Source organism: Varroa destructor, unplaced genomic scaffold, assembly GCF_002443255.2.
Source record: "Varroa destructor unplaced genomic scaffold, Vdes_3.0 BEIS01000001.1, whole genome shotgun sequence".
NCBI lineage: Eukaryota > Metazoa > Arthropoda > Arachnida > Mesostigmata > Varroidae > Varroa > Varroa destructor.
Window position 1 is genome coordinate 10,471,448 of NW_019211454.1, and position 22,866 is coordinate 10,494,313.

Consider the following 22,866-nt stretch of genomic DNA (forward strand, 5'->3'; position numbering starts at 1 on the left):
AATAGCGCCTACTCTTCAGGCCGCTAGAGCGAAACAGCAGAAGCTGAGTGACGGGGTACGCATCATGCTATACACCAAAAGTAAAGTAAAACGACTACGATAACGGCGACGTCAACTTCCAGGACGTCGCCCGCCTCCTTTGAGCAGACAGGCTCACTGAATAGAGTCGGCCAGACGAGCTCGGTTCTGCTGATGCCTTGATTGTAACTGATTACCACAACTCTTATTACTATTTAACATTGCGATGCCAGGCGCTGGGCCCTGGAGGAAAACCACCATATGCGTACCATCAAAGCGGATCATATACTACCGATTGGTCACAGAGAGACACCAATCATCGGCAATACAGGCAGATTTCGAAGCAGATATCGAAAGACAGCCGCATAACAATCCGATAAATTTGTGCTTAGTGATATTGTTTAAATCTTGGAGGCATTTACGTGATCTGTGCGAAGTGAAATTAATACATTTGTGTCCGTGTAGGAGTACAAATGTCAGTGAGTGCGAAATCTTAGAATAAGACTTTGTCGGCATCGGTTTAAGTGGCTAAAGTATAATTAAAGCCATGTTAATTAATTTCGTATTGTACAGTCGGCTTCTTTACTGAGAGTAGCAATTCGTTAAGTGTTATCAAGCGAAACGCCTGAGAAGTGTCAGGACCTCTTCTGCTTGTTCATAAATTCTACTTGCTGTGACCTAACAATGTTCAATCCGAGAGATACGCTGCGATCCCTGCCGCATCCACTAGTGCCACTCATGCCATTACATCCGCGCCGGAGTCCTCATTTGGCCTCGATGTCACCACTCATGAAATTGCACGCCTTACACCTGCATTATAACCAATGGCACGCCAACATGGTCCGAATGGGTGTGCGGCCTGAAAGAATGGTAAGTCGACTAACCCAGTAGCGTATCTTTCGAATTATCTAATTAACTACTAAAACTGGACACTTCAAAAATTGTCCATTGAAAACCAATGAGAACATTCCTTATAGGGAAGAAAACGCAACATAAAAGTGGACCCCCTATGCTTTAGGTGTATTTTACCCTGGTAGAAACCCAGGCAGCATTCTCCGTAATTATCCATTTTATTACAGTACAATTGGAGAAGTATGTCAAATCGGGCCGGCCATATTTCGTTAATAATAACACAGGCACCTGAATGAGACATGCGTAGGGAACTATTATCACACTATTCACAGAAGCTTATAATAAGAGTAATCATTTTCTTCAATTATAATATGTTATACATTGAAACCTCAGTTATGCGATCAAGAAGGAAGTCCTGCCTTTAGCATATGTTTACAGATTTGCTTACGCTTTATTCGAAGAATGTTTAAGTGTAAGGCAAGTGAGTCTTAAGCAAACGGTTCATATTAGTTTTACAGTACAATGTATTCAACTGAAATAGAGCGGCTCGTAACTTAACCATCGGCTTTCACTAGAACGGGGTGCCCAAAGACTCCTAGAACGTCCGCTTGGTAACCTAAAGCTCACCTGACACAACCCACAAAGGCAGCGGTAGCTATTACAGAGTAAGTGATTCATAACGGTTTGTGTGGTCTTTGGTTGAAATGGACCGGACAGAATTTGTTCATTATACTTATTCGGATTACATACTACATGAGAATGAATTCCATCCATCGGGGCCATCCATTGAAGGGAATCGATTTTGCTTTCGCCATTATTTCCGCCCAAGAAAAACCTATAAATCAACATATCGTGTAGTAGGTCCGAACAGGTGCTCACGAAAAAATTCTCGCGACGGCTCACCAACGTCGGAAAAGTGGCCGAACATATAGTATTCAATAGTGATTCGCTCGTTATCTGTTAGATTCTTACATGTATCTGAAACTGAGATGTGCATTATACGAACTTCATACAAATATTACATTTTTAGGTGTATAGGGTGAGACATTGAAATTTGGACAAACTTTGGTTGGCTATCTGTCATGCGTTCATTCACTTATAACCATGAGAAAATCAGTTGCTTTCTAGAGGAAAACAGTGAGCTCATCATGGTGAAAAGCGGTGCATCGTTTTCGTAATTTAATGAGCGAAGATCAGCTGCTATCCAGCTTGCCTATGCGGGTTGTACCCTACCACGATTATAAGCTTTCTTTTTTCCCAAAATCTACAGTCTGCATAATTGCCAGTTCTTCTGCAGTTTCTAAAAAAACATAGTAAAATTCGAAGATGAAGGGTTCAACATTTAATACAAGTGGTCCAAAATGCTTGTTTTTGCAAAGTGTTTTTCTATATATAGAAATTTAAAAGCAGAATTAATTGGCACTTGGGTCGTCCAGATAAGCTGCAATGATTAGCCTTCTTGAGTCTCTTTGCATCTTTTATACTTGGAGGCCCGGCATTTTCTTTCAAGGACTCTTAGTCTGCTATAGGCTCCAGATTTAATTCTGCTAGAATGGTCTGTATGTAGCTTATTTGACCAACACCTTAACGAGCTTACACCTACCAATATCATTTGACGCACGCTTCCTATTAAGAATTAAGTGTGGATTAAAGAGGAAATATTTTGAAAACTACGAGTGGGTGGTTTAGATCATGAGCTGAAGATGTAATTGGATGCTAATTATATTCAATTAACAGGGACAGCACACTTCTAGCACATGTAAAGAAATTCTCCAGTGTATCTGGTTTTGTTTCTATACAGTCTTGGAAACAACTTGAAAGAAAAGGTTCGGGTTCAGATGTTCCATCCGTTTCGAAATTTGATTTCACCTTATGTCGACCTTCATTAGATCACCAATATGTGTTTTACTAAGCCACAAACGGCTATCTCTTGATAGGCATATATCCCTTCCTTGCAATAGAGTGGACAACTAAAATGGCGACAGGAAATTTCACACATGGCTAAAGCGGAAGCGCCCTCCACGAATGTTCGCTTGTGGGTGTCGTTTGTTTAAACATTGGTTTATAAGTAAATGATCGACCTGAGGCAGCGCTTTGTCGACCGACACAGTTTCACCTTCGTGTTAAAGTCCGTTCATGTCCTTTTTGTGGGTTTGGGAAAAACTTATGATAACATTTATAATTAATCGCAAACGTTGTTTCGTGAACTTCGATTCGCTTCGAGCTTCGACACTGCGCATCCTGTTTCTGAATCTTTTCCGGATTTTAGCTAGCCCTTTTTTTTGCTAGACTGGCAATCACTGTTTTCACTTCTGCTTCAACGAGCGATCAGGACTGAAGAAGCACTCTACTGCTGTCCGCAATAATATGCAATTTCAACCTTATGACATCAACGTTATATCTATACAATTAAGTTCTGTGATGACACAGGCGTAGTACTACCCAGGCCATAGATCAGCCGCCATACACAGCCAGACACTTCCGATTTCCATCACAAATATGGAATCTGTAACGGTAAAATACAAGTTGATAAGTACCTCGATATTTTACCTTTTTCTCTATCTTTCCTTCGAAAGGATGGCGATTATCGTATCACAAACGTCGGCTAGCTAATTCTCACCTATGGACTGTTTATTTTTAGTCAAACTAATAACTCACTGATCCTGTATAATAAACAGCTCAAAATTGAGTAACTTTATACCGTACTGGAATGTATTTGTTACCGTTATTTATAACAGAAATTACTGTACAAATACGCTATAATGTACAGGTAATTTTTGCAGCACGATTTGCTATCTCATTACATCATGTCTGTGAGTGATCGATTTCACCCTAATTACTCTCTACGCGAGTAGACGTCTAATTACGAGTTCCGCAACAAAAATTGCTCGGAGTATGGAGCAAGGTCTCAAGTCGCGCCAAGGACTTCAGACAAAAAAGATCCGCGGTTATAATCTGGTTGGGAAAAATATGCAAATTGCTTTGATGTACTTACAGATTTATGAATGAAGTAAATTTGTATTTTATTATAAAAGAATTTCTATCTTAATGTAAATTGAAAATACCAATTTAAAGATACCCCTAGGATGAGTTGAGTAAAGCCCATTAGAAAAGCAAAACGATATCATACAGAAAAAGTAACAAGGGGTTTACTAATAGCCAGCATAGGCCAAGACCATGTTACTGACGGCTTCAATGTGACAAAATGGTAGCCCTAATGTATGGGGTACTACCGAAGACACCCACGTCCAAACAATTTTAGACTGATGTGCGCAATGTAAATTGGTTTACACAAAATTAATCCATGTCTCTCTCTTATTTTTTATACAAAAATAGAGCATCCATTATATACGTAGTTAAGAGCCCAACAAGGCAATTCATTAAGAAAATATTTGAAATTGTTCTTTATAGTGTGATAGACTTGAGCTTGAAGTAAGTGTAATTCAGGGTAGTGTTTGAATTGTAGCTCAGATGTGCTTCTAATATTGCAAATAAACATACTCTGATCATTAGTCTAACAATAGAATTAAAAACTTCCCTTCCCAAACCAATACATTTTTAACACATAAAATTACTTTCCAAATCCATAGTTAATTTAATTCACAATGTTAGATATATTTAGTATTTTCCTACACATAATTATCCATATACCACTACTATACAATACAATACTAACCGCAAAGCAGAAACAAGTAAGAAACGGAAAATGCTATACGTATATATAGATAAGTGTGACAATGCAGAACCTGTTATGGAACAACGTGATAGAGACGCAGAGCAGGGGTCATTATGCCGTTCAACAACGGCGTGAAACCACTGCCGGTCTTTTACTCCTATATCGGTGAACGACCTGAAAGACTACAGTGTGCTTTACACAGATACTAGCTCATTTCTTACAGAAATAAGCTGATCTGCATCTTCTTCTACATACATGATAGACTAATATCGTTGCCGTGCATATATATATATATATATATATATATATATATATATATATATATATATATTTGAAGCTCAAGATTATAGTGTTTTTGCAGAAATGACATAATTGAAGATTTTAGTGAACACATTGTTTGTAATATAATAAAATATGACTTCCTCATAATTAAAGATCGTATAGAATGCAGTACACGAACGATATAAATAAATACTGCAGCTAGCACTCGTTTTTCTCTGCTTTATGAGGAGACAGAATGTGCTAAGTACACGACGAAATTTCCTATAGAAAACATACGATTTATCTGCTGTTAGTTCTCAAATGAGATCCACTTAATAAAAATAGGCCCCGTTAGAAGTCAATAGTACTATATGCGATTGGTTGAAAGCTTCTTACATTTCTTTCAATGAAATAAGTTTGGTTCCGTAGTTTGAAAAAGCCCCGCCGTGCTCCACTTTAGCTCTAAGCAGTTCTTTTGCTAATAAACTGTACACTAAAGCAATATTAGTTGTATTTTGGCATTCGGGCACACATTTTCAAAGTCCATCCCGTTTCTAAAAAGTTTTGAAATATTTACACTTAATATGTTAGTTTCACCGCCATTGAATTGAATGGCCGCTGACAGACAGCGATCAGCTCAGGCCAGTATACCAACGTCGTGTGGTTCATACCTAATACGCTAATAATACTAATAATCTATGCTAATAAGGATCTGGAAGGCAAATATGAGCTTCCAGTATGCGTTGTCTTGGTCGATATAAAGGCATGCGTTAGCATGTTTGTATGTTTACCAAGGGAATGCGCAGAAACTGAACAGAAGGAAGTATTGCGAATGGCGGCAACAAATTCTCTGCTCCTGCTGCTCATAATTATGTTATATGGTATACAAGTGTTGTTGTTGTTGTTGCTGTGAGTCGTCCCTAGGAAACATCGTAGCCTTCTATTTGGATGTTTGGGACCTAGCTGTGCATATAAAACACCGCTTCCAATTCGCATTGATCAAGCTTGATGTCTATAAAATAACGGTATATGCCTGTTAACATGGTGTAGATAGTAAACTTTACAGTGACTTGATTTTTTTTTCTCATGGCACGTACGCACTCAAATTCCTATCAACGCCCAGTAAACTGTGATCGATTCAGGTAGAGCGACACAAAAATATCACGCAAATGAAAGTAATAGTAGTTTTGGACAGTTCACTCTTCTATTTCATCCGTTGAAATTCACGCGTGTCTTCGCTCATATGATTTTGGATTAACGAATCAAATGACTCATGCGTACACTTTTTCAAAGCTAAGGCCTCGAAGCAGCAAAGCAAAACAGAAAAAGAAAATCTGGGAGTGAAGGAGAACTTCGTGTGTGAATATAACTCATAAAGCAATGTGCCATCAAATTTTGAGCTGTTCCAAATATTTCCTTTTTGCTGCTTAACGTCCAACTAGTTTTTTATCTTAAGACAACGACATTGCATTAGCGTTGTAGTGAATGTGAGCTTCTTTATTCAGTCAAAAGCAACTGTACACATCAACAATATTCCAACATAAATAATACCACGTATTGCATAATAATGCATAAACAAGAAATCACACGGATGATTGGACTAATAGAATTATACAAAACATACTTCAATCTAAACGTCCTTAAAATATCTTTATTCTACGCAAAACCTTGAACGTACAAACAGAGCGCCTCAAGCCGAATAAAAACTCATTATTAGTGTATATCGCAATTTTGAGATCATAAAACAGAAGATTGATATTTTGCGTCTTCGTAAAAGCAATAAAAGAAAGCTACGAAAACAGAAGACTATTTAGACTTAATTAAAAAATGTTTGTTCAATGTATAGACAATAATTCGATAGATCCTTTTTTTTCTAGATAATCCTTGACCTTGACCTAATTTAAGCAATTTAGAGGTAAGGATAAAAAATAACATTGAGCTGTATTTTAGTTAAGCACCCATGTAAGGGTGGTAGTTATCATACAAATAGCTTAATATTCGAAATACCGGAGCCTTTCTAAGGATAGCACTACAAAAAGAACACGCACTGCTAATAATTGACCCGGAAATGCTTAACTAAATTTTCCATGAAATTTATTCAGTATTTACAATGTTTATGAACTGTTTGTTCGCCTTCAGTATTTTAGTTCGGTTGCTTATATGGGTATAAAACGTCTACGTGCTTCGATTCTTTTACTGAACTGTTTCGCAACATTTTTCATATTTCCCATCTAAAAATCTACAAGTCGTCCTTTGGTATAAGATACGTCAGTATAGGCACCAATTATATCCTGTGAATAGTTGCAGAATAACGGAATGCTACATCTTCGTCAGCGGGCGAGCCCCAATGAGCTTGAGACCATGTGCCAGACTTTCCTTAAGTCGATCAAACAGCATCAGTCTTGTTTCAGCCAACTTAAAATTTTTTTCGTTCGCTACTCGGGCTGTCCTGTAATAAAAGACTATAAATGATCAGTTTCAAGCTTATGTTGCACATGATCACATAGATTATTGAGTTAATGAAGACGTTATCACCTAATTAAAAAAAAATCTGAGGCTAATAACTTAACGTTTAATTGTATTTTATATGCTACCAAATAGTCGTAGAATTGTTTAATTATTTGTTTAAGCAGTAAAGTTATTTAAGCATGTAATATGTTTGCTTCTCCGAATCAAGTATATAAATAATGCAAATAATTTTATATAAAAAAACATTCATTGATTCGAGCTCGACCTACAAAACCGCAGAAAAAGGAACATGCTGGAGTGACTAAACATGCTTAGTTGTAAAAAATACCGTTAACATTTACTAAATGGTATTCGGTAAACGTTTTCTTACAGTTCAACTTGTTTTAAACCAAAATGACTCCATTAAAAGCGAAAATATATTCATCAAATCGAAAGAAACTTTGCTTTGTTAGAACAACTGTATGTGTTTAAATTCTCTCATTTATGTTACAAATAAATTCGTGACTATATAAATGTTTCTTCTCACAATACAAAAAAATATACGTTTTATAGTATTATATGTTACAATGTTTAATTGTTAAACTAGTTTTCAGTACGACCATTATAAATTGGCACTCAGTTAATCAGGTTGATTAAGGTTTGGTTTAAAAAACATATATATATGTATAAATTACAAAAATCATTTTAGAATATTGCTGCCAATTCACTTGTGACTGACTTCACTAGTGTATTTCTGTCGTCCACAAATTCCATACTTTACTGCCTTGTTGATCGCGTGCCCGAGCTTGAACAAATACTGCACAAGTTCACTCGACTCTAAAGTAGCGTCGGATCGCAACAGACATTCCTCCATCTGGCTAAGCAAAATCAATGCCTCACAGACGTGGCTGTCCTGTAGAAATTCATCGAGGACCTCCTCGTGGTAATTGGGTTCAATCTAAACCGGCACGGAATCGCATCAAATAAAAATATTTACCAAAATATATCTATTTTTTCAATGCAAATGAAAACTCTATCTGATTTCAAGCTATACTTGAAATAGAAAATCTACTACTAGGGTTTAATGCCATAATTATAAATATAATTACAATCGCAGCATTTTGTTTTCGAATAAATGAAGGTACAAATCGATCTATGTTTTTATATAATTGTTTAAAACGCTGTCCATGATCGGTTTTCGATTACCTCATTCGCTTCACGAATTGAGCACAAACGGGCATGACAATATTGCAACGAAATGCCAGAGTCGCCTTTAAGAGAGAAGCACTTCTCCCAGTCGAAGGTCTCGTTTTTCTGCCGTCGCGTTTTCAACATATTCACGTAGAGAGCAGTCAACGCAAGATCAAGAGATATTTTGTCATATTCCTCAGGACTGACCCGTGTAGTATTCGCTTCCTGCATTCCTGCACATGCAACACGATAAAAATTGAATACACGGGTCCATTGGAAGCCATTTGCACTATACAATAGGCAGTCAGCACTTATATTGTGATAATTATGGTTACTTGTTGGAGAAACAAAAAAATCAATGTCAACAACAAATTTTCCCATACATTATTGTAAGCTAATGTCACATTTTATAACATTTATTTTGAGATCGAGGACAAAAAAGATATTGCTTTATTTTTGAGTGATTTGCCCAATGCACTATTCTCAAAAATAGTTGAATACTAAACGTCCCCGGTATGCTTATTTACAATTGCCGGTGTCTTGTTGTGTTACTGTTGTCGGGGCTATGATTATAAAGGAGGAATGTTAACGGATTGGATGATACAACTAGACAAGATAAGTCACGATGTTTTCAGTTGCGTAAGGTCCGTTGTAAAACGTTTGTCGATATTTACGTCTCCACGATGACAAAGTTCCAATTTCCATCATAAATCTCAGCGCTTTGAGATGAATCAAGGCCGACAAAATTTAGGCTGGGTAGACTAAATTAGCCTAAAAGCTAAGGACTTAGCTCTCTAAATAACGTTTTCCAATAAATATTGAAAACAAAAAAAAACGTGTTTTCACACACAACATTATCAGTTACACATAGTTCTAATAAGTATCAAGTCACCCAAATATAGAACTGAAATTATAGAAAACGTAATAACATTACTATGTTACAAACTTGCTTAAAATATTGAAGAATATAACGTAAATCTGTATGTCTGCTGATAATCTGTTTCAAAATACAGAGGCGTATAAATATATGAGTTTCTACCTTTAAGAGCTCTAAGCTGTGCTTCTTCTATAAGGTCATCCAGAAGCACGACCTGGCCATCACGGGTGCTTAGTCCCTTGATGCGACCGAATTTGACATGTACAATACGAATAGATCCTTTCATTATCTTATCAAGACATTTTTGCAGATCTGAGAAGTGCTTAGCTTGTGCGTTGTCGACCACATAATACAGAGTGTTTACGTTCAGTTGCTTGTGGCGCGAAATTGCTGCGCAAATATCTCGTGTCATATAAAGCGAGGAACCATTAGACTTCATGAGGGGCACGAATGTGTCTTCGGACAGGTACAGCCCTTGAAGGTCTCTATTTTCCTCGAGAAACCTCTGTTTTCTTAACGTGCTGATCAATTCCTGAGAATCGATGTGGAATGATGATTCGCCTTGTATCAAGTCAAATTTTACCCCAAGTTTGGAGTATATTTTAAAATACTCTTTAAGACTGATGTGGCGAAAATCAAACCACATTTTCCTCAGCTCCTTATCGCCCATTTCAAGTTTAGCAAAATCATCGAGTGCTTTCTGGCGGAATTCCTTATCTTTCTCTGCAAGTTGATTACTTTTAACATACACTTCAAAAAGGTGTTTAAGTGGCTCTTCTTTTAAGCGTTTCGCATCACCAAATTGCTGGAAACCAGCACTTAGCAGCCCAAACTGTGTTCCCCAATCACCGAGATAATTGATTCCAACTACTTCGTCGCCAATATCTCGCTTCAAATTGCAGATAAAATTCCCTATTATCGTCGAGCTGAGATGGCCCACGTGAAATGGCTTAGCAATATTTGGCGAACTGAAGTCTATCGCTATCTTCTGATTGGGAATGATCTCGGCGTACACCCTTCGCTGGTTTTTCTGGTTAAATAGGTCATTAGCAATATCTTTTAAACACACTTCAGCAGGTTCAGCCTTTATACACAAACGTTCCGCCCGTATGCCTAGACGTTCTGCGGTTTCCTGAAACAAGTAAAGTACAAGAGAACTGATTATTTACTTCGATAACCAAACTGTCATACTAATGTCAAAAAACGACTTATAAATCCAATAATACATATATAAAATAATACGTTATAACAACATTACCCTTAAAGTAAATAAACGAGCTTTCCAAATTCAATTTTCAATTTTTTAGTACACCTTATGTAGAACGATGAAGGAACCTACCAATACTTTGGAGTAATGTCAACGTTTCGCTCAGTCTTTCTGTAAAATTTAATGCTATAGTAACCATTTTCCTTACTGGTCGGAAGTAGACATTATTAGCTGTCGTTGTTATGCATCCTAAAATAGACCTGGATGAAAAATTTTGCTGGCGTGCCTGTTCCTGTAGCTTTTCAGCAAGGCGCAATTTTTGGCCGAAGTATCGCAGTGAACGTTGCCTGACCTAGAATCGACCAATCAGATTTATTGTTATGATTAGCGTTAACATTAGTTACCACGAATAAGCGTAAACTATATATAATATCAGTTAGCTAATTCGAAATCACTAAAGCAAGCGTGGTTTTAGGTTGGCTCGAACGTATGGTATGGTACAATTAACACAGATAATCTCTAGGATATCCACACCAAAATCTACACACATGAATACTCGTCATGAAGAAAAACAATTAAAAATAAACAATGCCGTAGTTAATGACATTCATATTCATGGTCAAAAACCAAATTATTACATTACGAAGCAGTAGGAGACTAATGGCACCAACCCAACCATGAATATTTAACTACGCTAGTTCGAATCCATTTGATTTTATCATATAACTTGGACGGTTAAGATATTTAAGATATTTTAAAGGACACTACAGAGCAACTTTTACGTATTCTAATAATTGTAACGTGTAGTGCTAAAAGTGATACGTACAATCCAAGAAACACCCTAATTAAAATTAATAAAAGATACAGGAATAGTTAAATGTGAATAGAGTATGGACACTTCTCATTGGGTTGTTACATTGTTTACTGTTACTACATATGACGATAATACGAACAAAGGAACCCTTTCCTTTTCTGATGGTGATGGTGGCCACACTGCGTTCTAACTAGGTGTTATTTGCAAGACGAAAAGCTCTGCGGTTGTTATTCATAATTACAACCAACTCTACAATCATGTAGACATACGAGTATATTGCTACAATATTCAATTGCATGCACCAAGTCCAATATACTTACGCCCATGCTGTAGAGTGTAAAACAGCTGTTTCAATCGTTTTACTCGCACGCACCGTACACTTACTGAAATACAGTTAGTACAATTATATATATTTATGAAACACACAATTTCGAACAATTCGATAAATTCTCTATACCTAGTTGGAAGCTTTACATTTCTTCATCATCGTGAATAGATGATAGACTGAACAATTCATAAATACAGATAGAAAAGTATCCGCTCGCTCCTATATAGCAAGCATGTTCTCTCGGTCTGCGTGAACAAACAGTTCGCGCGTCGGCGGCGGCGTATCACAGAGCGTTGGCAACACGTGGTCGTGGTACAATCTGTGGCACGCCGCCGCCGCCGCCGCCGCCGCCACTACTAAGGCGCGCGACTTCGGCGCCTGCAAAGAATTCAGAGAGAGAGTTACTGCCACAATTTTGGGAGAGGGGAACCTTCCGACAGCTGCTAATTGTAGCGGTTGTAGCTTCTGCTGTCGTTGTTGTTGTTGTTTCTGCTGCTGCTGCTATTGTCGTCGGTGCAGGTGTTTCGTACGAGATCAAACAACGCGAGCGTATCTCTGTGCTTGTTCAAGCAGTGCAGACTGTGTAAAGCGACGGTGCGTGAATGCCTTTATAAAGACTGAGGTAGATATTCCGCGCTCTGTTTACTCTCTGCTTTGCAGACACTTCTTTTTCCCTAGCTGTTCTCCATGCGTTGTCTAGAAGCAAGTGTCTACATGACTGTGTTCTCACTGTCTCTGCCCTCGGCTGCTACTGCCGGTCTACCACTCGTAGTCGCGGAAGCTCTCTTACTACTGTCAAACAACTCCAGGGCGGGTGCAGGACCAGAGCGCGTAGCCGCGGCATCGGCGTTGCTACTTATCCGTCTCCTTCTTGAAACTCACCCGAGTCGACTGGCTTGACTAGAAACAATCGACGAGTAAACTGCGAGATCATAGAGGCAGACTCTCCGCTCATATTCTTTGAAGTGTCGTAGAGTTTTCCCCGGGCGAGTGAAAAGGCAACCGTGGTGCTGTCGTAAGACTAGTAGCACGGGTAGGATGAGAGGAAAAGAGTTTCCGGAGAAACAAATTTCGCGCATCAGAAATCGCACCGTACGAAGCGCAGCTGGCAAAAGCTATGCAGCAGCCGTAATTTGTATCCGTTCCTTGCAGTTTACACGAAAGGTTCAGCGGGGTGTTGCCGTTGTGCGCGTATGGTTATTGTGCTCCGCAACGTAAGGCCGAAGGTTTTTACTTAGGCTACGGAACTAGGCTACCGCGCGAACATTGACTGTTAACGAAGGCATTAGCAGCTGTACTAGGTACACAGCAGCGTGGATGTAAAACTCGACAAGAAGATGTCGTCTAATATATAGACACCTGTATATGCGGTTAATACTTAACCAACTGTCTATCTGCCTATCGTGCTGTGTCGAACTGGTTTTCCTTCTTTCTTATGGAGAAATATATTCAATTGGACTGGCCTGAACTGAAGTTTTTGCCGCGTCGTTCTGGTTGAAAAGCCAAATTTAGACGAAATAAAGATTCTTACCTAAACAAAGAGGTACAACATCGGTTCTGCACAGGACTTATAGCTGTTGCTTTCCACAGCTAGGCAACTATGGTAAGAAGAACCTTTATTTGGCATTATATTTATTATACACAACTGGATATTTAGTCACTTTGTTCTATTTGCGTAGTCTTATCACGGGTTAAATATGGCTATCGTATAGAGCATAATCGAGGAAAGATGCAATTTAATATAGCTGTTATGTATGCTTGAGGTAGAAAAGAAGACGCGTCGATGCTGATCTATCTAGACAGGTAGCACCAAAAAACAGCAGCCAAAATTGGTCTGAGAACACTTTTTTATATTCTGCCGATTTGTACATTCAATTATAAAAGAAAAATTAATACATAGAACATTCGGCGTCAAAGAGTTTGCTACAAACCTAGTTATCATACTTTGTAGCAAAGTATTCACAGCCTGTCAAGCACAAACAAAGATCACAGATTTTGCTTTAAATGTAAGTGAATGAGATAGTAACTCGTCAATCTGTGAACGGGTGGCAAAAAAAAGCGTGTTCATAGATTCGATAACGTTCTTACATATTTTGCCTTCATTACTGGTCGCATCTGAGTATTATCTTCAGGGGGTCCTGTTTATCTGTAATGTTTTCCTATATATGTACATATATAGGAATATATGGTATGACAGTAACCATTTTTATGAAGTGTGCCTAAATTGCTATATAAGGGTACCATAGTATCACACCACATGATACCTGCGGAATCCATATAAATTGATCGTCACTAGTCAACAAGACAATTCCCCTATTTATTATTATTCAACTACGAAATAGATAGTTTCAACAATCGTTGGCCAAATTCTCATAAAGTGTTAAATCAGCTTAGCAATTTCTGCTGAAGGAAGTGGAATGAAATTATAGGGGACACTGCGCGATGCATAGTGCTTAGTATAAATATCTTGAGTTGTATGAGTTGAGTCAACGACAGTGAAACGAACTCCTCGCGATCTTCTTAAACGCGATTTCACATAGACCTATGCACTAAAGCAACGTTTCGAACCTGTCGTTGTTATTAAACAGTGAACTTTAAATTGACAGCCTTGATGCCAGAAAAAGTATGTTTTTTCGAGTTAAAGGGATAATGGGTAGTTTCGATTTTAACAACTCCTTTATTTAATCAAGCCTTATTGTTGTACTAATCAAGCCAAAATATTGTTATCGAACGCGTCACACAATAAGAGCGCGATGAATAATTATCCGATTGTTATATGCTTCGTTATGTTTGGCAAGCATTTTTTCGAAGAGCTGATAGGCGAAACAGCGTTGCCGGCTGGAGCGTCTTTGTATTTCGTCATTTTTGATAGTGATTTTTGACCGCCTACAATCAAACATGTACCTTTTTTTCATTAATAATATTTAGCTGAAAAGAGCACAATTGAAACGGCATTTTTCGATTAAAAGTTCAAGCATATTTTTTGCATTATACGCTGCCAATAGTTAATGTTTCGATCAACCAAACCTAATACGCTAGTTTGATTCCCGCTTTCCCAAGGAACTTAAGTATCTTTAACTAACTTATTTTTTATATGGAATTTTTAAGTGCGGGGCGCACTTAGAAGAATGGAACTATTGTGTAAAATATTTTCACTTTTATGTATGTTCGCTTCAGTTTGATGTGCACAAACTCGTTACCGACAGGGCTCAATAGGAACTTAAATTACTACGTTCTCACAGATCAGAGTAAGATCTGTCCTCTTCCTTTCTCTCAGATAGATTAATATAAATATTTTATGAGATCAGAAGCCAATTTTCGCGAAATAAGCCAGATTTATCAGTTGAAGGTAAACTAATAATAATTAATTTTATATGACATCAACTAAACATACTTTCTCTATTTATACCTGAACTGTACTCGTAAACGTTTCCACCCGAAATATTCATAGATATACACGATCAACAATTTGGCTAACATAAATGTCATTGCTCGTTAATCGAATATATAAAATCGATCGATGTATATTAGATTCATGCGGCAATAGTGGACGTTTGTTTAATTGACCTTACATCAAACTATTGTATAAAAACAAAACCGTTACTTTGTTTTCAGCTTTTGCGTTTGGCATATTTTGTAAAAAAATACACTTCAGATTTTTTAAGCAGTTGCTATCATCAACCTATCTGATAAAAGGATAGCTGTAGTTTTTTCTCACACAGTCGTATGCACAGATTTTGCCAGTGAGAAGTCGAGCCAGCGCAAGCGCTGTCGCCGCCGCGGTGACCACAGTGACAGTATTTTCTACTTGAAGGAGGCAAACACGTCCTCCTCGGCCCTACGATGTCGTACATGTTCCTTCTTCTTTTCTTATATGATAAATGACGAGCTTTAAAAAATCTTATATTACACGATGAATTATAGTGATAAGGTATCATTGTCATCATTATTGCTATATGTAACTTTTAGGTCATTTGCCAGTTGTAACCACCTGGCGCAATCAGTAAATCTAACGTGCTACACTTCTGCTGGCACAGGAGACGCAGATCTGCGAACCATCAACTCGCAGTTAGTTTCTATGTTTTCATTAATTGACGCTTTTAAGTTCTACCGATTTACGGGATCAGGATGATAAATACAGAAACGTTACTGATTGTACATCTATATTGGCGCCAACCTGCTACACAGATCTATCATGAGCAATGCATCAATTAGTGCTCATTATTGAATTCAAAAGTTACTCTATTTTTTCATTTGTATCTTATTTTACTTTACCTAGAGTTCTGAATTTTTACGATAAGCCAGTTAAATCGGTCATTTGTCTAATGATGATTCTTTGTCCCAGGTGTTACAGTTGTTTCGTGTACCACCTAAATTTCTTCTACTCTGTTTATATATGATAAGGCTTGCCTATTTGGCCCTATTTATTTTCATATAATTCCAATTTATTATAATTTGTATACATTGTTTGCAACTTGACAGGTGCAGCAGGTGAATCGCCAGAAGTTCCAAAGGTTTGTACGCGGTTTCAAACTACAAAATGGGTGCTTTGTAAGATCCGTTTTGCAAATATTCTATGATATCCAATATACTATAGGAAGACAATTATATATATGCAAATATTTTTTAATATAGACGATTTCATTAAGGCTGCCCCGACATTGAACTGCCAAACTTGACCCGTTATGAAACGAACAACCGGGTTTAACCTAAAGGAATAGAATCTTTTTAATGAAGTATTTATTTTTAGGAACTGTTTCGGCTTTCACGCATAGGGATGTTGTTGTTGACGATAATGTCGTTTGTTATATCGTGCTGGGCCTAATGGCACTGTGCGACGGCCCGTACACGAACGAGGTAGGAAACAGCTCAATGACGTGCTTGACGCGAAGCACACTACGACATTGGCCGATCATGGCCGAACGAAGGCGGGTTAGACTGTCCAGCATTCTGTGTGTCGTTGTGTGTATAGGAAATATCAAAAATGTCGTAGACGGACCTACTGACAGGTCTCAACTAAGACTAAAAAAAACTTGGTCTGACTAAGTGGTCTTCAGTGGGTGATCCTGCGCATATAGTGTAAGGCTGGGTGTAGTCGCATTGCAGTCTTGATTGAATAACTCTTTACAACTATGGTTTTTAATGTCTGAACCTATAGTCGAAACTTCATTCCGCTATGCTTTACGTAGATATCGGGAAGTAAACTTTAGGATAAATCTTAATCTTAACAAATTTCAATGAACATCTCACTGTACCTGCGACTGACACTGCACTTATTATTAGTATTAATTTATTCACTATTCTCTTTTGATAGGAAGCTGCTGATCACAAACGCGGTTGTCTCTCTAAATTTTATTGTACTCTTATTGGTTCAATAACCTCGGATTTTTATTGTACAATTTTGTTTTTCCGGGTTACTTTTGTTGTGAAAAGGCTTTCGGTATCACCTCTTTTTCAGGCAAAGCATTGCCCCATTAGGAGTCTGGAATGAGTCTTGCTACACTTATTTAGGGTTTCTCCCACAGGCCTACAAAAAGAAATGGTATAGTCAAAACTACCTATCAGTCATTCTATTGTCTCATCCATTTTATGAATAAGCTAATAAACTTGTTGTACCCCGTAGAAATCGAAAAATATATCCTGATCATTCCCGTGTGTTACGTACATACTACCGCCAAGTTTCTTTTAATTTACTACTTAATGGCGATGTTTTTGCTGCTACCCTCCTTACATCGGGTATATACTCACAGCACTCAGTGTTGTGTGCGTGTGTGTGAAAAAAAAAAGAAAGTGTCTAGGATTTTTGCAAACAATGCGAATGAAAGAACTGCACTTCGATTTGGTCGCTTGTGTCTCCCTACAGTCAAATGGCTGTGAAATCCGCCTCTCTGAATTAGTCGGTCGGTCAGTCAGTCTGCTCTGTTTTTACACGTGTTTACGTCGAATAACAGTGTGTGGGTCATACCTCCTGCTAAGTTGGTGGGTATCAGCGTCCCACGTGGGTTTCTGCTCTTCGATTTCGGCTGGCTGGCAGCAGCAGAACAGTAGCACCGCCCCGCTGTTGTTATTCACTGGTGGCGTCTGCTACCGCTGTTTTCGTTTGGCTGCGCGTGAGTGACGGTAGCAATTGCTTGTTGTTGATACTCAGGCGAAGGTTGTTGTTGTTGTTTGTGGTGGTACCTGGCGCCGTAGCTGTTGTCGCTATCAGTCGGCCAGTGGCAGCACCAGTACTGTAGGCATCGCTTTTTGCTGAGTGTTTCAGTAGCGGCAGTAGAAGAAGGAAGCTTCTAGCGGCAGCCATTAATTGCTATATTCTGCCGACAGTAGTAGCTAGTAACACTGCCATAATAACAAAAGGGAATCGTAGTGTAGTTCCGGCTAGCCGGTGCCCCGGTTCGATTCAGCCGGTCACACGGTATAATTCGCTACGATTTCTATTGGACCACTTCGCCTCGAGATCTATCTTCTGTCGAGGCATATTCGCGCGTTATCGTTGCTCTAGTACGACTTGCTGAAGTGACCGGCATCGAATCCCCGATACAAACATACCCCGATTTGTCGTAAAGCGAAAAGGCGAAGGTGGCGGCAGAAACAACAACAACTGCTGCTACTGCTGCTGCTGCTGTAAAGCATTCGACCAACAGCGTGCCTGTTTTGTCGTCTGTGTGAGGGAGTCTGTGTTCGTGTGGCAGTGTGTGTGTTCGTGTGGCAGTGTGTGTGTGTGTGTGTGTGTGTGTGTGTGTGTGTGTGTGTGTGTGTGTGTATCTGTGTGTATGTGTATCTTTGGATGGTTTAGGCATGCGACAAAACCCAACGAAAATTTGCCCCAACTGTAGCGACGACTGCCATTAAGTAAGCCTTGCTGGTGGGAAGTCTAGGTCGAAGTCGGTGTCCGATTGAAATGTTCATTGACAGAACTTGCTGAGTACTGCGAATTGCAATAGTTCTACATTAGTAAATTCACTACAATCGCTTGTACTTGTGGCTCTGGCAATAACCTACTGTGTGACTGCACGATTCGTCAACAAAAAAAGTGTTTCAATTTCAAATGTTGATCTTCATTGTTCGTTTGCCGTTTATCGTGCGTCAGTCGTGCTGTGTTTAAATCATGTTGGATTGTACTGCATTGGATTGTTGTTGTCCTGGACCCACCGATTTGCGGTAATAGTGTAGTAGTAGAAGACACGACGAAACGATCAGAAGTTTTCAGACGCAGCCAGTAACGAAAGGCAGCCGTGTGTACATAGCAAAGCCACATCTCTTGAGTACAACCACTGACAGCCTATTCATCAGGCTATTGAGGTAGGCAGGTGAAAAGAACAAAAATACATAAAAATATAGAAGCGGAGTCATTTTGATTATTATATTATTGTGAAATAAAGCCAGTGTTATTGGCTTTCACTTAATACCAATGCTAATACGATGGGGATTGGATAAAAACGGGTTATTTTCGGAATCGATTTAGTTAGCTGTGTTTTTACTCCGCCAAATATCTGCGAAAGTGAGTCGACGATATGAGCGGTCGAAACATAAATGCTTTATCCAGGATAATTAATATTAATAATTTTGTCGAGTTAGTGGCACAACGATCTCAGTTGACGCAGACTCATGCATCGTATAAATCTTTAGTGAGCTACTCTACCGACTTTGTTTGATATAATTTGCGAGCGTGGTGGTACTGTGGCTTGTGATTTTGGGTTCGGTGTTACTAAGCTACGCTTCGCAGTTTATAAGTAGAAGCGCATTAGCTTAAGAATTTTGGAAAAATATTTTCGTTACCCGATTTTGCATTAAGTAGTTTGATAAGGCTCTCTCTGAAAAAAATATTGGTCCTGTATAATATCTACAGAATGTTTCAAAACTCGAGGTCAGCCATTTAACGGATGATAGATGCTCAGGAGGTGAAGCATTTTTTTTCAATAGGTCTATATAGGACCGATATTAGCTTAACTTCAGGAAAGTTGAAGTGTATCACAAACAGTAGGTTGGTTTGGTCTAGCTTTGGAGAAGTGGAAAATGTTGTTTGTACTTGCGTGTAAAGTGTACTATCTTTTTTTTTGATACTTTGTGAAGTAAGCTGATTAAAAATAATTGACAGTATATAAATATAAGCTTAAACCCTTTTATTATGGCTGAAAAACCACAAGAGTCTACATACAGGTAAGGTTCTGCTCTTTCAGTTGATGCTACTTAAATGTTGAAACAAGCGTTTATTTTAGAGAGTAATAATGTATCATGTTTTTGGACACAATCGAAGTACCTCGCAGAATTTAACAGGTAGTCAGTTTTAGCTACGTAGTTTGCTAATTGTATAAAAAAGAAAAGCGTACAAAATAGCGACCGATAATTATAACGTCTGCTTAATGAAAAGAGTGGTACATATTTTTAAATATATTGAAAAACTGGATTTTAAGGGAAAGAGCAGAATTTCCCCTGCACGTCCGTGACTTCACTTTCACTTAGTCGAGGCGGTGTTTCTCACGCAGTTGTATGCTTCGCAGTGAGACCACTCTTCAATAAATTTGAACTGCTGGACATAAAATGAGTATTTGTGCCTTAAGTATCTATTAGTAAAGGTGTTTCGTTTACTGACCAGCTATAACTCACTCAAAGATTGAGCTCGAGTTTTGAAATAAGATACTTTCGATTTAATGGATATTCTCTAAAGTTTTAAAATGTTGAATGAGGTTACCGTACAAAACGTGTCTAGTCAATTGGGATCGTTTGTATCCGCCCATCGTAACAGAGTCTGTTCAGTTACCCACATATATATTTTGTGTACTTACTATTGTGTTTACCATACAAATTGCACTTATGTTTCGAGCTCTCTTACAGGCATATGTTATATGAGCCCGCTGTACTTTTCCTTCTTATTGGTACATTTATACAGTAGCGTTTATTAAATAATTAAAGTTGTTTTTTTTTCAATTTATTATGCCTTAACTCCGTTCGGTTTGTTTGAATTTGTTGTTAGCTTCAATTAAGTTAATTAATTTAACGATATAATTAATTCACCACATTGAATGTTTTAAGATGTTATTCGACTTGATCTCTTTGGATTATACACCATATACTGATGAAACAAGATTAGTTATATTTTCTTTTCACGGCGTTGTTGGAGCGACAAAACCGCTTTTGATCGATCGATCGATCAATCGACCACTCGTCATTTTCTTCTCTCAACATCCATACCGTGCGCGTTCGATTTCGTTTGTTGTCTTTGTCCTTCCTGGTTTAGTATTCTCCGTTTTCATTGTCTGATCTACCTCATCGACGTCGTAACCTCGCCATCGGCTGCTCGGTAATCAGGTAGCAGCAGCGTGGTGTTCCTATTGATGTTATGCCAAAGGTTCAAACGTCAGCAAGCCACAGTAACAGTTCGTATGTCGCCAAATTACGTTGTCTATCTATTCCCTTCCGCCCTGTTGCATTCATTGCATTGCGTTTGTGTCTTCAACACTCACAAGCTGCTGTTGCTGCTGCTGTTTTCATCATCATCATTCAGGAGATATCCAAACCCATTAGTTCGTTGGCTTTTTCGTCCAGGTCATGATTCAACGCTACGGTCAGGCTTTTCTATTACATTTTGACCTTACACCATGTTTGGATCATTGTCACATCAGTAGCCAGGCTAGTGGTAGTCGTCGTCGTACTTATAAGTCGTCGCCCTGAAAACGACTGTTACGGCCGCCACCGCCATTGGTGGATTTCATCAAAAAAATAGAATTATACCTCAATGTCGTTCACTGCGCGTTGCTGATACCGATCATAGAGACAGAAGGACTGACACTACTAGATACGTTACCTTACGCGTGGTGCTGCTAATGGTGGTCATGTGTATTAATCATTTAAAAACGAGGTGTTTGGTGCATTTCGTAAAAGGTAGAAGCATCTATGGGAAAATTCATTTTTTAGAGTTTGTGCGCCAAATCATTAAATATCCCTATATGGTGAACCATTGACGGAAACCAGTTTCGTGCAAATGAAATATAAGAAAATTTCGCAGTCAAAACTATTGGAATCATCTTTTCTCAGTCATTTCGCAAGCATCAGACTGTTGTTTTTATGTAGTAGTTAACTATCGTATATGAATAGTTTTTTTTTAATAATGATTGCGTCTTTTTTTGATGACGCCTCTTAGTCTATAACAGTCACATTAGAAGTTAAGGTAATTAAGTCGAAACAAAAAAGAAGTTATCGATACTTTTTGGTCCTTTCTAATGAACTACCGTGAAGAGTTGATGAAAGTCCCCTGTAGAACTGACACACATCAAAGGTATATGGTGTGTAATGTAAACTTGGTCCATTATAGAAAGACACAGTATGTAATATAATTTTCAAATATAGCAATCTTATGTCGGTACTGCATCTCAGATACATCAGTTAGCGTTCTAATTAGAATTAATTAGTAGGAACTCATACTAATGGCTTTCACTATTACACTGATGTGCTTTTGTTTTAATCATGAGCTATCGATATCAGATTCATTCTACGAATGTCATTGATCTTTACACAAGAGCAATACTTTTATGGAGCTGTCGCAGATTCGTAAATTCGCTGTCGCTGTTGTTTATTGTCAAGGCTTTTAGTCAGGACGATAGCAGTTGTGCGTTGACCTTCATGACAGAAGATGTTGTTCTTGTAGCACTTCTTTGACTTTGTCACGAGTCGTAGCTGTTATCGTAATTTTTAGCAACATAAACATATGGTACTCGGCAGCTGCCGATCTATCAACGGTTGTGCGGGTAAACGAGTTTTCTGCTTCAAGCAATGCAACGTAGGCTTCCCTTCACAATAATAATAACAATAATTCTACTGTTTCTATAACTACGGCAACGTTCGTTCTTATTGTCAACGTAATCTACGACAGCAGCAAGAGTATGAAAATACCACACGATCTAAAAAAATTGGCGTGTTTTGATTTATTGTTCAATATAAGGATTAGCAGGGCAACAAATAAGCAGATTTCAATGCTATGAGGCTCAAGATTACATAGAGAAGACTAGGTATAACTCACTTATCTTGAAGGTACTAATTGAACGCACATAGTGTAGCAACAACTTTCTTTGTTGATCAAAATTGGAACATTAAACTCCAGTCGTCTGCTACTTTGGAATATCAGCCAATGTCAAGATTACATTTAGTGAGTCATACAAGGGCGTTGTATAACACCGTATAAATTGTGATGTATATA

General features: G+C 38.3%; 1 protein-coding gene and 1 long non-coding RNA gene across 8 annotated transcripts; one reads left to right on the forward strand and one right to left on the reverse strand.

The window, feature by feature from the left end:
- The first annotated feature begins 172 nt into the window (after nt 1-172).
- On the forward strand, nt 173-22,700 carry LOC111255536 (uncharacterized). 3 transcript variants are annotated; one of them, XR_015319631.1, is made up of 4 exons: nt 173-888; nt 16,155-16,186; nt 16,423-16,529; nt 17,131-17,306. It is a non-coding gene; the product is annotated as an uncharacterized LOC111255536 (long non-coding RNA). The 3 variants fall into 3 exon arrangements; XR_002675541.2 differs by lacking the exon at nt 173-888 and adding exons at nt 12,098-13,275; nt 20,911-22,700 and having other exon boundaries at nt 16,423-18,974; XR_015319630.1 differs by having other exon boundaries at nt 16,423-17,306.
- Nucleotides 6,859-11,957, reverse strand: ArgRS-m (arginyl-tRNA synthetase, mitochondrial). Of its 5 annotated transcripts, none has more exons than XM_022817599.2 (7): nt 11,868-11,957; nt 11,665-11,727; nt 10,727-10,882; nt 9,486-10,455; nt 8,462-8,679; nt 8,032-8,213; nt 6,859-7,256 (listed from the first exon to the last, which is right to left on the reverse strand). In XM_022817599.2, the coding sequence occupies exons 2-7, from the start codon at nt 11,668-11,670 to the stop codon at nt 7,127-7,129; spliced, it is 1,662 nt and encodes a 553-aa protein (XP_022673334.1). In that variant the 5' UTR covers nt 11,671-11,727; nt 11,868-11,957; the 3' UTR covers nt 6,859-7,126. The 5 variants fall into 5 exon arrangements, with proteins under 5 accessions (XP_022673334.1, XP_022673333.1, XP_022673332.1 ...); XM_022817598.2 differs by having other exon boundaries at nt 11,802-11,922; XM_022817597.2 differs by having other exon boundaries at nt 11,819-11,878.
- Nucleotides 22,701-22,866: the final 166 nt, after the last annotated feature.

Coding starts and splice junctions, on each gene's coding strand:
- ArgRS-m (XM_022817599.2), bottom strand. Junction 10,456..10,726: donor TCCGACCAGTAAGGAAAATG/GTTACTATAGCA, acceptor TACTTGTTTCAG/GAAACCGCAGAACGTCTAGG. Junction 7,257..8,031: donor GCGATCAACAAGGCAGTAAA/GTATGGAATTTG, acceptor CTTTTATTACAG/GACAGCCCGAGTAGCGAACG.